The sequence below is a fragment of the Acinonyx jubatus genome, chromosome B2, assembly GCF_027475565.1.
Source record: "Acinonyx jubatus isolate Ajub_Pintada_27869175 chromosome B2, VMU_Ajub_asm_v1.0, whole genome shotgun sequence".
Lineage (NCBI taxonomy): Eukaryota > Metazoa > Chordata > Mammalia > Carnivora > Felidae > Acinonyx > Acinonyx jubatus.
This window is the reverse complement of record NC_069385.1, coordinates 148,950,092-148,967,539: the sequence shown is the minus strand read 5'-3', so window position 1 is coordinate 148,967,539 and position 17,448 is coordinate 148,950,092. Positions and strand designations below refer to the sequence as shown.

Here is a 17,448-nt window from a genome sequence, read left to right as displayed (position 1 = left end):
TCCAAACTTGTGTTGTAATCGGGTTTTAAGCTGAGGAAAAAACAATAAATGTGCATATACGTGCTCTGTAATATAAAGACAGTTAATTTATAATGTTGGATAAGTGAGTATTATTACTTTTCTTTTAGAAAGGAGATAATGTAGAGATAGGATATTTCTTTTTTTCTTAATGATATCACTTACATTCTCTGCAAAATGTTGCATCTATATTTTGAGGTTTTTCATCTCGAACAAACATTTGAATAGTGTCATCGTCGTCATCATTATCATAATTGTAACTAACACACATCATACAGTTACTATGGGGCAGGAATACATGCACGCACGCTCTCCCTCTCAAAGTATTTTCCTTGTGTTTTCACATTTAATTCCTCCAAAACACATAGGTAGTTTCTATGATTGTTCTCTATTTTCCAAATAGAAAATATAAGGAAAGAGCCAAGGTAAGAATAAAAATTTTAAACAATTGTCTTAAGATTACATAGCATAAAGTGGCTGAGGAGGAATTCAAGCTCAGGAGTCAAAAGAAGGTGGGAAGGAGAAAGGAAGAAAAAAGGAGAGTGAAACACAGGAGACGGAGGAACAAAGGAGGAGGGTATTCAGATAAATTGAGATATAAAGACACAGAAAAACAGAATGAAATGAGAAAAGGACTGAAAGGTGATATGGTTTAACAGTTTTAAAAACTGTGTGATGAATGTTTTAAATGTGCAATTTTGGAGAGCAAAGATAGAATGCTCTCTTAATATTTAGCAAAGTGATTTTCACTAGTAGGTTTGTAATGTGCACTTTACTCAATATTTATAATGCAGATTTCTAATAATATATGAAGATGTGTAAGAGGAAGAGAAATAGATAATGAATAATGGGTATCAAAGATTAGAATAAGTCACTGAATCTTTTATTTTTCCCTGCACTATAGGAGGCAGAATCTCATCCTTGAGTAGAAAGGAGGTAACATGTCTTCCTGTTTCTGTATTGGAACCATCACAGGCTTTTGAGCAACTACTTTTGAACCATTCCCCCAAAGAGGTGACTGCTCCAGAAGCTATGATAACAGTTTGCAATGACAGCCACAGTGATTTCATCCTCCTGGGCTTCTCTGAGAAGCCATATTTGGAGAAGATACTCTTCTGGGTTGTTCTGATCTTTTATTGTTTGACTCTTGCAGGAAATATGGTCATTATTCTTGTTTCCTCAAAGGACCCTAAACTCCACATTCCCATGTATTTCTTTCTTTGCAACCTTTCCCTGCTAGACCTCTCTTTCACCAGCAGCTGTGTTCCGCAGATGTTAGTTAATTTCTGGGGTCCAGAGAAGACCATCAGCTACATTGGCTGTGCTTTTCAACTTTATGTCTTCTTATGGCTTGGGGCCACCGAATGTGTCCTTCTTGTGGTCATGGCTATGGACCGCTATGTGGCAGTGTGTCACCCGCTGCAATATACTGCTATCATGCACCCCAAATTTTGTCTGCAGCTGGCCATCCTTGCATGGGGGGCTGGCCTGGTTCAGTCCCTGGTCCAGTCTCCTGCCACCCTCCAGTTACCCTTCTGCTCCCACCGCAGGGTGGATGACATTGTGTGTGAAGTCCCAGCCCTGATTCAGGCTTCCAGTGCAGACACAACCTACAATGAAATCCAGATGTCCATAGCCAGTATCATTTTTCTGGTGCTACCCCTGGTCATCATCCTTTCCTCATACGGGGCTGTTGCTAAGGCTGTGCTGAGAATAAAGTCAGCTGCAGGGCAGCGGAAGGCATTCAGCACCTGCACTTCTCACATTCTTGTGGTGTCCCTCTTCTATGGCACAGTGACAGCTGTCTATCTCCAACCCAAGAACTGCTATGCTCAAGAACAGGGCAAGTTCCTCACCCTTTTCTACACCGTTGCAACCCCAGCACTTAATCCACTCATCTACACTCTAAGGAACAGGGAGGTCAAGGGGGCACTAATAAGACTGGGGAGGAGGACTTGGGATTCCCAGAATAACTGAAGCAGTTGGCACATGTTGGTCTCTTGCTTAACCTGAGAGGAGAGAATAACCTCATCGCAAAAAGCTGAAGCTTTACCTCCTCACCCAAAAGTAGGGGAGAAATAGCTGTGTTGCATTCAAAGCTGCGATTTCAGGTCCATTCATCATTAGCTGATTAGGCCCTTACTTTCTGCAGGGTGCTGACGGAGGTACAGTATGGTATAGAAATGAGTAGATTTAATAACCATTGTCTTAAAGAATGCTCAATACAGTTGAACTGGGGGGACAAAAGAAACACAGACTTGAAAAATACAAGAACAAGAATATGTTTTGTGCCTTGCCATTTATTTCTTTTTCTTTGCTATTTTCCTCCAAGCTCAACCATAATTTTCATCCAAATGTCTAGTCTAGCAAAAGTCCTAAAGTTTTGAGGCATCTAGTACTCTGACCTGGTGGGTCTTGGTTCTGAGTCACTGTTGCTTTATCACCTCAGCAGGACCACTGCTGATGTGTCATGTGCCCAAAGCTGCTCAGTGCAAAGTGTTGAGCAAGGAGAAGTCCACACTCACTGGTCTCTGGATCCAGGTTCTTAGTTTGAGCCCTGACATACCAAGCCCCCACTTACAGGAATAGACTTCTGTTTCTAGTTCATTCTGAGTCTCTGTTGTAATGAAATGGCTTTCTTTTTTTTTTAATTATTATTTTTCTTTTAATTTGCCTCCAAATTAGTTACCATATAGTGCAACAATGATTTCAGGAGTAGATTCCTTAATGGCCCTTGCCCATTTAGCCCATCCCCCTCCCACAACCCCTCCAGTGTCCCTCTGTTTCTTCTCCATATTTAAGAGTCTCTTCTGTTTTGTCCCCCTCCCTGTTTTTCTATTATTTTTGCTTCCCTTCCCTTATGTTCATCTGTTCTGTGTCTTAAAGGCCTCATATTAGTGAAGTCATGTGATATTTGTCTTTCTCTGACAAATTTCACTTAGCTTAATACCCTCTAGTTCCATCCATGTTGTTGCAAATGGAAAGATTTCATTCTTTTTGATTGCCGAGTAATACTCCATTGTGTGTGTGTGTGTGTGTGTGTGTGTGTGTGTGTGTGTACACCAAAATTTTCTTTATCCATTCGCCCATCAATGGACATTTGGGCTCTTTCCATACTTTGACTATTGTTGGTAGTGCTGCTATAAACATTGGGGTGCAGGTGGCCCTTGGAAACATCACACCTGTAACCCTTGGATAAAAACCTAGTAGTGCAACTTCTGGGCCATAGGGTAGTTCTATTTTTAATTTTTTGAGGAACCTCCATACTGTTTTCAAGAGTGGATGCACCAGCTTGCAAGAGGGTTCCTCTTTCTCCACATCCTTGGAAATGGCTTTCTTTTTATCAGATCCAATTATTCATTCATCTTGTAGATATGTATTCATTTCTTGTTATAAATCTAACATGTTTAGATGCTGGGGATATAATCATAGATAAGACATAAAATCATCAACATCATGGAGCGTATGGTCAAATGGTGGATGCAGATACTAAATGAAATATTCTTTCATTATTTAATGGAGAGAGACTTGTTCTTTTGCCTCCCGTGTCAGGCTGATTGCAATGGTGCATGCTTTTTGACTTTTGAATGTCATCCACCAAAGATCTATTTGTTGCTGCTTTTTCACTATTCCTTTATAAAAGTCCATTCTTCTAGGGTTTTTATTTTACCAAAATCATGAATATAAATTATTGAATTTGCTGTGTAGTTTGCCTGATTACCTGTGTTCAGTCCTTAGCTGCTGCCAATTTCTGATGTAGGTGGAACTAGAATCAGGCCCTATAACCTCTCATTTTCTGCTCTGAAGTAACAGCACAATTTCTACGAGGATGCAACATCGTTTCTCACTGTCTATAAAAGAACACTACTTATAAAATCATTTTTATATCCTTCTGTTCAGTTGCAAAGAATAAGGCAAGTGACTGAGAAGAAAACTACAAGGACAGAAGTTATTTTGTGGGTTCACTCTGAGCCTGTGGAGCAGGGGCAGCCCAGGGTGTGATGGGCTCCTGGTGTGACACGATTGACAGGTGGTAACTATCCTGGAGGTGAAAGCAGGGATACCAACGTGTTCAAATGTTTATCCTACTTTTGAAGGAGGCTGGGGTGGTTGCAGGTCTTGGGGGCAGAGGAAAACTGTGAGCCAGATGTAAACGCACAAAGGACAGGGGTTAAGATTCCAGTAAATGACAACAGCAAAACAGGGAAGAACAAAGTTCCTCCAACTTGAGGATTCATAAGAGTCCATGGTACACTTGTTAAGAATTAAGATTCTTAGGTTTAATACTGAGAATTTCTGATTTAAAACATCTGATTGTGTTCTTGACTGGGCATTTTAATGCTGTGATTCTGATGCAGGCTGACACCATACATGGGAAATGCCCTGTCTAGTTGCTCAGCCAGAGACAGAAGCTTCAAATGAATCAGTGTATTTTAAGAATAAGAGAGAAGGGAAGAAAGATCTAGAAGTAGAATAAAGCTAATTGGCTCAACCCCACATTCTGAGGCACTGAAGGTGGAATGATTTTCTCATTATGGAGCTGGGAATGAAATAGTGTCTTCAGGGGGGGATTCAACTCAGGTAATGCCAGGAGGTGTAGAAAATGCCAAGTAAATAATTGAGGATGGAGGTGAGTTTACTAATTATGGAACAGGACATCCCAGTGGTACACTGGAGAGTTTTGGAGGGATAAAGGCAGGTGTCTGGGGAAAGGAAAGGGATTCCATTATGGGAATTACAGCATGGACAAAATATAAATGACCAAGATACATTTACATTTTGGGAGATGGCTGAGGAAACAGTGATGAGAGGTGCTGTGGATGTAGCTGTGCACTTATTTGTCAAAATCCTTTTTTAATCTAATCACAAATATTTATGGACTATATACTAAGAGCCAGGCACTGCTATAAAAGGGTGAACAAGTCAGGAAAGATCACTTCCTTCATAGACATTCTAGATAATGCCAATAATTCATTAGGTAAGCGACTTATTCAGAAAACTGCAGGCAGTGCTAGGAGTTCAGGCATTTTGTTCCTTTGATATTTCTGGGGTGTCATGTCATCATGTTCTGGCACATGTGTGTACATGATGGCAGACTAAACCTTCTGATGGCTGCTATGATAAGCTCTGAGGATATATCAGCCTCTATCAGCCTATAATCCAACCCTTCACACAGGGATACACGTTTCCGTAATGTTCAGTGTGACAGGCTGTGGACATATGCAAGTAAGTCCCAGAGTCTGTGAATTACAGGGAATAAACCAATGGTCACCAGAGGAGAGGTGGGGGAAAGGGTGAAATAGGTGATTGGGCACTTGTCATGATGAGCACTGGGTGATGTATGGAAGTTTGAATCACTATATTGTACACCTGGAATCAATGTAATACTGTATGTTGACTAACTGGGATTAAAACAAAAACTTAAATGACTTATGGGGGTGCCTGGGTGGCTTAGTCGGTTGAGTGTCCAACTTCCACTCAGGTCATTATCTCACGGTTCATGGGTTTGAGCCCCGTGTTGGACTCTGGGCTGACAGCTCAGAGCCTAGAACCTGCTTCAGATTCTGTGTCTCCCTCTCTCTCTGCCCCTCCCCCACTCATGCTCTGTCTCTCTCTGCCTCTCAAAAAATAAAGAAACATAATAAAAAAATTTAAAAAAAAGAAATAAACTTATATGTGCAAGCATAAAAAAAGTCCGAGTCTGTCGTGGGCACCTATCACTACTAGTCTCCAACCTGCCATCACTGGTGCGTGCACGTGTGTGTGTGTGTGTGTGTGTTTGCACTTTTACTCTTACTGTGTGCTGCTATGGAAATTCAAATATATATGAAAGAAATAGCATCTTAGAGTGTGGCTATTACAAAAACTATATGACTATCTGCCCCCTTTCACGTGGTCAGCAGGTGAATCCAATAAGAGCCTCATTTGAAAAGAGCAGTGGGAGCAAAAAGTGACTGCTCGCCAGGGGACATGTGTGAGTATGGGATCCACCAATTTTTACCAGCTGGCATTATATTTGCCTTTTGGCTTCCTTTCTTCCTCATCAAGATAGCCTATACTCCACCAACCATATAATTATTCCACCAATAGACCCCAATGACTATTCCATCTGCCTTTGGATGCTATTGGGTTTCTGTATTTGTTAGTATCTTGCTCATACTTTAAAATCAAATTTAAACGTTAGAAACTCTTATCCCCTCCCTGATATTCTTCATTGTAATGAAAGGAATCATGCCCTCCTCAATGCACCTTACTCTTTTATCAGTGTACTGCCTAGATAATTTTATCAAAATTGGTGCATGTGTCCGTGTCACTTGTGGACAGAGGCATCTTACTCATTTTTGTTGGGCCAGTGCCAAGGAAGCTTCATCTATTGATATAACTGTTGAGTTAAACTGTAGAAGAAATGTAAAATCCTTAAAGAACAGAAGATAAAGTCATTGAGTAGAAATTGTGAGTGAGGATTCTGAAGTTTCCAGAAGTCTATGTTTGGGTCCAAGACGAAGACGTAAATTAAACATGCTCCTAAGTCTGGAAGTAACTTTGCCTAAATGGTTCTTATGTCATGCTCAGTATGTTCCAAATGCAGGTATTTGTACAGGATGATGCCAGATGAGTTTGAGGAGAAATAAACAATGGTGCAGAGCTCCCCCAATGCCAGAAATCCACATATATTTCAATGCCAAAGGTGAAAATAAAAGACAGTGTGAGGGAAACCTATGTGAAGCCAAGAAGTTATGTCAGTTCTTAGCTGTCCCAAGTAGGACCCTTATTTTTAAATTTTAAATTTTTTAATTTATTTTTTTTACCTTCACTCTTTAAAAAAGTTTAATTCTAGTAGAGTTAACATACAGTGTTACATTCATTTCAGGTGTATGATATACTGATTCAACACTTCCATACAACACCTGGTGCTCATCACAATAAGTGCCCTCCTTAATGCCCATCACATATTTAACCCATCCTCCCATCCACCTCCCTTCTGGAAATCATCAGTTTGTTCTCTATAGTTTAGAGTCTGTTTCTTGGTTTGTCTCTATTTTCCTTTTTTTTTCTTAAATTCCACATATGAGTGGAATAATAGGGTATTTATCTTTCTGTGATTTATTTCACTTAGCATACCCTCTGGTTCCATTCATGTCATTGCAAATGGCAAGATTTCATATTTTTTATGGATGTTATACACACACACACACACACACACACACACACACATCACATCTTTATCCATTCATCAGTCAATGGGCACTTAGGTTGCTTCCATAATTTGGCTATTGTAAATAATGCTGCAATAAACATAGGGACTTCTATATCTTTTTGAATTCATGTTTTTGTATTTTGGGGGTAAATAGCCACTAGTGGAATTACTCCATCATATGGTAGCTCTATTTTTAGTTTTTTAAGGAACCTCCATACCATTTTCCAGAGTGGCTGCACCAGTTTGCATTCCCACCAGCAGTGCACAAAGGTTCTTTTTCTCCACAGTCTCACCAACACCTGTGGTTTCTTGGTATTTTTGATTTTAGCCATTCTGACAGGTGTGAGGTGATATCTCACTGTGGTTTTGATTTGCATTTCCCTGATGATAAGTGATGTTGAGCACCTTTTCATGTGTCTGTTTGCCATGCATGTGTCTTCTTTGGAGAAATATCTGTCTTCTGCCCATTTTTAAATTTGATTTTTTTGTGGTTTTAGTGATGAGTTGTATAAATTCTTTATATATTTTTGATACTAACCCTTTATTGAATATGTCGTTGGCAAATATCTTCTGTGTGATCTTGAGTCTGGTCTTGTATCACATCTAAGATACATGATATTCCCATGAGGACACAATTTTTAACTTTTTACCTGTGGCATAATTATGGATAGTTAATATTGAGATATTAAATATATCATGCAATCAGTTATGATGAATGCATATTAAGACAGAATATTGCCACTAACCCCAGAACGTTCTATTATCCTCCTCAGTCACTCAAAAAAAAAAAAACCTCATAACAATAACCATTGTTATTATAAGTTAGTTTTACCTATTCCAGAATATTATATAAATTTACATTATGTTTGTTTTGTGCTTGGTTTCTTTCACTTAGCATATTTTTAAAGTTTATTTATTTATTTTGAGAGAGAGAATGAACAAGCAGGGGAGGGTCAGAGAGATAGGGAGAGAGAAAATCCCAAGCTGTCAGCACAGAGCCCAATGTGGGGCTTGTTCTCACGAACCATGAGATCCTGACCTGAGCCAAAATCAAGAGTCAGATGCTTAACTTACTGAGCCTTCCAGGTGCCCCAGTATATTTTTGAGATTGAGTATATTCTGTACTCCATAAATGTGCCACAGTTAATTTATCCTATTGATGAACATCTGGGTGTTTCCTGATTTTGATTTTATAAATGGAGCTGAAATAAACATTCTTTTTCAAGACACTTTTAAGATAAATTTACTGTTTACAACAAAATAGAGAGTAAGGTATAGAGATTACTCATATACCCCTTTGCACCCCATATTCACCCTCTTGTCATCATTACTCACTAGAATGGTACATTTTCTTTTTAAAAAATTTTTTTGATGTTTCTTTATTTTTGGAAGACAGAGAGAGAGAGAGAGTGCCAGCAAAGGAGGGTCAGAGAGAATGGGAGACACAGAATCCAAAGCAGGCTCCAGGCTCTGAACTGTCAGTACAGAGCCTGATGTGGGGCTTGAACTTATGAACCCTGAGCTCATGACCTGAGCCAAAGTCAGACACCCAGCTGCCTGAGACACCCAGGTGCCCCTAGAATGGTACATTTTCAACCAAAGATGGACTTACAGTGGCACATTATAACTGCCCAAAGTCTTTGGTCTTTGGTTTACCTTAAGGGTCACTCTCGGTGTTGTACGTTCTATGGGTTTGTATAAATGTTTTGTGTGTATATACATATATATACACACACATACACACCTATCACTGTAACATCATACAGAATATTTTCACAGCCCTAACTATCCTCTTCCTATTCCTGTCTCCTCCACCATGCTCCTGGCAATCAGTGATCTTTTCACTGTCTCTGTAGTTTTGCCCTTTCTGGAATGTTGTATAATTGGAATTATACACTACGTAGTGAACATTCTTGTTCAATTTTTTTTTTTGATGAACAAATATTTTTATTTCTTTTGGATAAATACTTATAGTGGAATTGCTGGATCATGGGACAAATGTATGCTTAATTGTTTAGTAAACTGAAAAAAAAAAGAAAGCACAACAGTTTACCAAAGTGGTTGTGCCATCTTGTTTCTATGCCAGCATTGTAAGAGAGGTCTGATTGCTCCACGTACAGTCCAACATGTGATGTTAGATTTTTAACTTCATTAATTCTGGTGGATTTGTAGTGGCATCTCATTATGGTTTTACTTCTAGCTTTCCTGATGACCAATTGTATTCAGCACTGTTTAATGTCCTCCTTGGCCATTTGTATATTTTCTTTCATGAAGTGTCTGTTCATTTGCCAACCTAAAAATTGTTTGTCTTTTCATTACTGAGTTGAGGGAATTCTTTATGTATGCTAGCTACAAATCCTTGGGCATATGTACGCACTGAAAATATTTTATCCAGTTCTGTGACTTGCCATTTCAGTGACTTGATAGTGATTTTGATGAGAGGAAGATTTAAGTTATGAAGAAGTTCATTTATCATTTTTAATGGCTTTTTCTTTCTGTGTGTTCTCAAGGAAACCTTTGCCTACCCAAAAGTCTCAAGGATATTCTTCTCTGTGGTCTTTTGTAGACTCACGTCCATGACCCATCTCAAGTTGATTTTTCTCTATGGGGTAGAGTTTGAGGGTCTGCCTTTGTATGTAGTTACCTGGTTGTTTCAGCACAATATGCTGAAGGGATATTTGTATTCCCATTGAATTGCCTTGATGACTTTGTTGAATATTACTTGTCCATCTATATGTTGGCCTCTTTCTGGAGTCTTTATGCTGTCCTACTACCACATTGTCTTGAATACTGTAGCTTTATAAAAAGTCTTGAAACATGCAGCTTAGGATCTCAACTTTATTATTGTTTTTCAAGATTGTCTTGACTATTCTTTTCTTTTCCAAATAGATTTTAAAATAATTTTGGTAATTATTAAGAAAGAAGTTTGCTGGGATATATTGACTCAGATTGCATTGAATCTATCTACTGGGGAGAGTGGGATACTTGACTTTGAACTCAAAACATGGTCTTAACTTCCCTAGGTCATCTTGCCATTTTAAGATCCATTCCTGGTACAGAAATTGTAGATGAAAAGTTGATTTTTAACTTTCCTGACCAAAATCAATCAATTAATTGATTCACTGGGAGAGTACTTTTTGCTGTTACCTTTTCAAATTTGCTCTCCCAGAGATTGCTGGAAAAAAAAAACACCAAAGATACCTGGATTTCAAAGTATTTTTCAAACATTCCAGATATGATATAGTTATCAGGAGAACTCCAACCTTTAGCAAGTACTCAGTCTATCAATTCATTTATCAAAAGGAGGGGGTCATTCTCACTGCCCACCTATTTTTCAGTTGCCATAGTAGAATAGGATCTTTCTTCTTTTGGACTCGCTTATTCCCAATTGTCTCACTAAAGCAAAATTTATTGATATTGGAAAACATTACATTGCTAAAAATAATCACTTATGACACATAGTATCCCTAATTTCACAGAGTTGAGCCACTCTACATATTTGCTGAAATGTTAAGACACTGAACAGTTCACCAATGTTAATTCTCAATTTTATAATTTTACAAAGCAGATAAAGTATTTGCAATGAAATTGAAATGCAATGTGCATTATGCAAAAATATAATTAACAAAAACTTTGAGTAGATGTGTAAAATTGAAAGACACTTGAGTATTTGGGATTTAATATTAAACATTGCATATGACAAGATAATTACCAACAATAATTAAAATATTTAATATTGTTTTCATTGAAGTATAGTTAACATACAATGCTATGTTTGTTTCAGGTTTATAACATAATGACTCAACATTTGTATATGTTACAAAATGATCATGGTAAGCTTAGTAGCAATATATCACCACACAAAGTTATTACAATATAATTGACTGTATTGTCTATGCTGTACTTTACATCAACATGACAATTATTTTGTAATGGAAAGTTTGTACCTCTTAATCTTCTTCATCCATTTCACCCACCCACCACCTCTGTCCCCTCTGACAACTGTAAGTTTGTTCCCCATCTTTAAGAGTCTGTTTTTGTTTTGTTGTTGGACTTTCTTCTTAAATTCCACATATGGAATATATGGTGAAATCCTATGGTATTTGTCTTTATTCATCTAACTTATTTCACTTGGCACAAATGACAAGATTGCATTCTTTACATGGGTTGAGTAATATCTCATTGTGTATGTGTGTATATGTATATTCTTTATCCATTCATCTCTTGATAGATACTTTGGTTGCTTTCGTATTTTGGCTATTGTAAATTATGCTGCAATGAACAGAGTGCGTATAATCTTTTCAAATCAGTGTTTCATTTTTTAAGATAAATACCCAGAAATGGAATTGTTACAGTGTTAATTCTATGTTTTGTTTTTTTGAGGAACTCCATACTGTAGTCCAGAGTGGCTACACCAGTTTGCATTCCCTCCAACAGTGCAAGAGGTTCCTCTTTCTCCATATCCTCACCAACACTTGCTATTTCTTGTCTTTTCTACTAGCCATTCTGAAAGGTATGAGGTGATAGCTCACTGTGGATTTGATTTGCATTTCCCTACTAAGTGAAGTTGAATATTGTTTTATTTGTTTGTTGACCTTCTGTATGTCTTCTTTTTTTTCTTTTAAAAAAATTTTTTTAATGTTTATTTCTGAGACAGAGAGAGACAGAGCATGAGTGAGGGAGGGGCAGAGAGAGAGGGAGACACAGAATCAGAAGCAGGCTCCAGGCTCTGAGCTGTCAGCACAGAGCCTGACGCGGGGCTCAAACTCACAAACCGTGAGATCATGACCTAAGCCGAAGTCAGTTGTTCAACCGACTGAGCCACCCAGGCGCCCCTGTATGTCTTCTTTAAAAAATTGTCTATTGAAGGTTTTTAACTTTTAAATCAGATTATTTGTTGTTTATATAAGTTCTTTATATCATATGCATATTAATGTCTTATCAGACATATTTAAAATATCTTCTATTCACTGTTTTGCCTTTTCATATTTAAAAATTAAAAAAAAATTAAATCCATGTTAATATATATTGCAACAATGTTTACAGGAATAGAATTTAGTGATTCATCACTTACATATAACAAACAAGTGTCTTCAATGCCCATGACCCATTTTCCCCACCCCCATCAACCCTCAGTTTGTTGTCTGTATTTAAGAGTCTCTTATGGTTTGTCTCCCTCTGTTTTTATATTATTTTTGCTTCCCTTCCCTTATGTTCATCTGTTTTGTATCTTAAATTCCACATATGAGTGAAGTCATATGATATTTGTCTTTCTCTGACTTATTTCACTTAGCACAATACACTCTAGTTCCATCCACATTGTTGCAAATGTTAACATTTCATTCTTTTCATTGCTGAGTAATATTCCATTGTGTATATATACCACATATTCTTTATCCATTCATCAGTCGGTGGACATTTAGACTGTTTCCATACTTTGGCTATTGTCGATAACACTGCTACAAACATTGGGGTGCATGTGCCCCTTTGGAACAGCAGTCCTGTATCCTTTGGATAAATATCTAGTAGTGTGATTCCTGGGTTGTAGGGTAGTTCTATTTTTAATTTTTTGAGGAACCTCCATACAGTTTTCCAGAATGGTTTGCATTCCCACCAGTAGTGGAAAAGGGATCCTCTTTCTCTGCAACTTGCCAACAGCTGTTGTTTCCTGAGTTGTTAATTTTAGCCATTCTGACAGGTGTAAGGTGGTATCTCATTGTGGTTTGGATTTGTATTTCCCTGATGATGAGTGATGTTAAGCATTTTTTCATGTATCTTTTAGATACCGTTTTTTCATGTGTCATCTTTGTAAAAATGTCTGTTCATGTCTTTTACCCATTTCTTCACTGGATTATTTGTTTTTTTGGGTTTTGAGTTTGACGAGTTCTTTAAAGATTTTGGGTACTAACCCTTTATCTTATATGTCATTTGCAAATAAATTCTCCCAATCTGTAGGCTGCCTTTTAGTTTAGTTGATTGTTTCTTTTGCTGTGCAGAAGCTTTTTATCTTGAAGTCCCAATAGTTTACATTTGCTTTTGTTTTCCTTGCCTTTGGTGACATGTCTAGCAGAAGTTCCTCTGGCTGAGGTCAAAGAGGTGGCTTGTGTTTTCATGTAGGATTTTGAAGGTTTCCTGTTTCACATATAGGTATTTCATCCATTTTGAATTTATTTTTGTGTATGGTATAAGAATGTCACCTTGGTTCATTCTTCTACATATCGCTCTTCAGTGTTCCCAGCATTATTTGCCAAAGAAACGGTCTTTTTTTCCATTAGATACTCCTTCCCTCTTTGTCAAAGATTAGTTGGCCATATGTTTGTGGGTCCATTTCTGGGTTCTATTCTGTTCCATTGATCTATCTGTCTCTTCTTGTGCCAGTACCATATTGTCTGGATAACTATACCTTGGTAGTACAGATTAAAGTCTGGAATTGTGGTGCCTCCAGTTTTGTTCTTCTTTTTCAGGATTGCTTTGGCTATTAGGGGTTTTTCTGGTTCCATACAAATCTTAAGACTGTTCTAACTCTGTGAAGAATGCTGGTGTTATTTTTACAGGGATTGCATTGAATATGTATATTGCTTTGGGTAGTATCAACATTTTAAGAATATTTGTTTTTCCAATCCATGAGCATGGAATGTTTTTTTCCATTTTTTGTGTTTGTCTTCTTCAGTTTGTTTCATAAGATTTTTATAGTTTTCAGTGTTTAGATTTTTCATCTCTTTGGTTAAGTTTATTTCTAGGTATTTTATGGGTTTTGGTGCAATTGTGAATGGAATCTATTCCTTGATTTCTCTTTCTGCTGTTTCATTATTGGTGCATAGGAATTGTACTGATTTCTGTACATTGATATTATATCCTGCAACTTTGCTGAATTCATGGATCAGTTCTGGCATTTTTTTGTGGATTTTTTTTTTTTTTTTTGGTTTTCCACATAGAGTATCATGTCATCTGCAAAGAGTGGAAGTTTGACTTCCTCCGGCTGATTTGGATGCCTTTTATTTCTTTGTGTTGTCTGATTGCTGAGGCTAAGACTTCCAATACTATGTTGAATAACAGTGGCGAGAGTGGACATCCCTGTCTTGTTCCTGACGTTAGAGGAAAAGCTCTCATTTTTTCCCAATTGAAGAAGATATTAGCAGTGGGTCTTTCATATATGGCTTTTATGATCTCGAGGTATGATCCTTCTTATACCTATATTCATGAGGGTTTTTATCAAGAAAGGATGCTGTATTTTGTCAAGTGATTTCTATGCATCAAATGAAAGGATATTTCCAATTTTTTTTCCTTTGGTTGATTTTGAATTTCATAGCATTGTAGTCTGAAAATATTCAAGGAATGATTTCAATCTCTTTGTACCTGTTGAAGGCTGATTTTTGACCCAGGATGCGATCTGTTCTGGGGAATGTTCCATGTGCACTCTAGAAGAATGGATCTCTCATATATGGCCTTGTTTTGTTTTCTCTTTTCTCCACTCAAAGAGTTCCCCTTAAAATTTCTTGCAGGGATGAGTTAGTGGTCATGAACTCCTTTAGTTTTTTTTTCCCCCTGGGAAACTCTTTGTCTCTCTTACTTTTAATGACAGTTTTGCCGGATAAAGAATTCTTGGCTGCATTTTTCCCCCCGATTTAGCACATCAAATATATCCTGCCACTCCTTTCTGACCTGACAAGTTTCTGGATATGTTTGCTATGAACTTTATCTGTTTTCCCTTACAGGTTAAGGACTTTTTTTCCTTTGCTGCTTTCATAATTCTTTCCTTATCCGTGTATTTTCTGAATTGACTATGATATGCCTTGCTGATGGTTGGTTTTTGTTGAACCTAATGGGAATTCTCTGTACTTTTGGACTTTAAAATCTGCATCCTTCCCCAGATTAGGAAAGTTTACCACAATAATTTGCTCACATAGACCTTCTGCCTCTTTTTCTCTTTCTTCATCTTTGGGAACTCCTATTATTTGGATGTTATTCCTTTTTAATAGTCACTGAGTTCTCTAAGTCTTGTATTGTGATCTTTTGGCGTTGTTTCCTTCTTTTTTTCTTCTTTATTATTCTCCATAATTTGATCTTCTGTATCACTGATTCGCTGCTCTACTTTGTCCATCCTTGCCACGGTGGCATCCTTTCAGGATTGTATCTTGGTTATAGCATTTTTAATTTTATTCTTCTTTAACTTTAACTTTAACTTCTTTAACTTTATTCTTTTAATTTACCTCTTCTATCTCCACATAAAGGATCCTATGCTTTTTTCAACCCCATCTAATTTCTTATTGTCGTGGTTTTAAATTGTAGTTCAGACATCTTGCTTATATCTGTGTTAAGTTCCTGGCTGTCATTTCTTCCAATTTTCTTTTGGGGTGAGTTCCTTATTTTTGTTATATTGGAGAAAGAAAAAAAACTTAATAAAATAGGAAACTAAAAATAAAAAACAAAAGAAAAAAATCAAATAAAGGAAGCTAGATCCTAGGTGTGTTTTGGTCTGCTTGTTCAAAGAAGCTTGAGAGAATAGAGAAAAAAGGGAAAGAAAAGAAAGAAAAGAAAGAAGGTAGGAAAATATTAAAAACTAAAAATATTACATAATAGAATAAAATGAAATAAGGCAAATGAAATAGTTAAAAATTAAAAAATAAAAAAGTAGTAAAAAACAAAAATTAAATATTTTTTAAAAAAGGAATGCCTTTTCATTTTTAAAAGAAGTTTTTATTTAAATTCCAGTTAGTTAACATACAGTGTAATATTAATTTCATGTGTACAATATAGTGATTCACACTTCCATACAACACCGAGTGCTCATCACAAAGAGTGCACTCCTTATTCCTCATCATCTATTTAAACCATCCACCCAACCACCTCCCCATTGGTAATCATGACTGTTCTCTATAGTTAAGAGTCTGTTTCATAGTTTGTCTCTCTCTTTTTCCTTTGCACATTTATTTTGTTTCTTAAATTCCACATATGAATGAAATCATATGGTATTTGTCTTTGACTGACTTATATCACTTAGTATAATACTCTCTAGCTCCATCCATGTCATTGCAAATGGCAAGATTTCAAATTTTTATGGCTTAATAATAATCCATTGTATATATACACCACATTTTCTATATCATTTCATCAGTGGATGGACACTTGAACTATTTCCATAATTTGGCTATTGTTGACAATGCTGCTATAAACATCGGGTGCATGTATGTCTTTGAATTAGTATTTTTGTATTTTTTAGGTAAATACCCAGTAGCTCAGTTGCTGGATCATAGGATAGTTCTACTTTTAACTTTTTGAGAAATTTCCACACTGTTTTCCACAGTGACTGGACCAGTTTGCATTCCTGCCAACAGTGGATGAAGGTTCTTTTTTCTCTATAGCCTTACCAACACCTGCTGTTTCTTTGTGTTGATTTTAGCCATTCTGACAGGTGTGAGGTGGTATCTCATTATAGTTTTGATTTGTATTTCTCTGATGACCAGCAATATTGAATGTTTTTTCATGTGTGTGTTGGTCATCTGTATGTCTTCTTTGGAAAAGTGTCTATTCATGTCTTTTGCCCATTTCTTCACTGGATTCTTTGTTTTTTTGGGTGTTGAGTTTGAGAAGTTCTTTATAGATTTTGGATACTAACCTATTATCTGATATGTCATTTGCAAATATCTTCTCCTGTTCCATCAGCTGCCTTTTAGTTTTGTTGATTGTTTCCTTCACTGTACAGAAGATTTTAGGTTGATGAAGTCCCAATATTTTATGTTTGCTTTTGTTTCCCTTGCCTCTGGTGATGTATATAGTAAGAATTTCCTCTGGTGAGGAAAAAGAGGTTATTTCCCGTGTTCCCCTGTAGGATTTTGATTGTTTCCTGTCTCACTTTTAGGACTTTCATTCGTTTTAAATTTATTTTCGAGGGTGGTGTAAGAAAGTGGTCCAGTTTCATTCTTCAGCATGTTGCCATCCAGTTTTGACAACACCATTTGTTGAAGTAACTGTCTTTTTTCAATTGGATTCTCTTTCCTGTTTTGTCAAAGATTAGTTGACCATATAGCTGTGGATCCATTTCTGAGTTTTCTATTCTGTTTCATTGATCTACGTGTCTGTTTTTGCACTAGCACTATATTGTCATGATGACTACAGCTTTGTTATATAGCTGAAATCTGGAATTGTGGTGCCTCCTGGTTGGTTTTTATTTTTTTCAGAATTGCTTTGGCTTGTGTGGTTCCATACAAATTTTAGAATTGTTTGTTCTAGCT

The 17,448-nt window shown here is 36.9% G+C and overlaps 1 protein-coding gene across 1 annotated transcript; it reads left to right on the top strand.

Annotated features, from left to right (window-relative positions):
* The first annotated feature begins 921 nt into the window (after positions 1 to 921).
* On the top strand, positions 922 to 1,995 carry LOC106978619 (olfactory receptor 2H2-like). The gene has a single exon (XM_015076314.2). It carries the CDS (start codon positions 1,051 to 1,053, stop codon positions 1,993 to 1,995), a length of 945 nt encoding a protein of 314 aa, XP_014931800.1. The 5' UTR covers positions 922 to 1,050.
* The last annotated feature ends 15,453 nt before the right edge of the window (positions 1,996 to 17,448 follow it).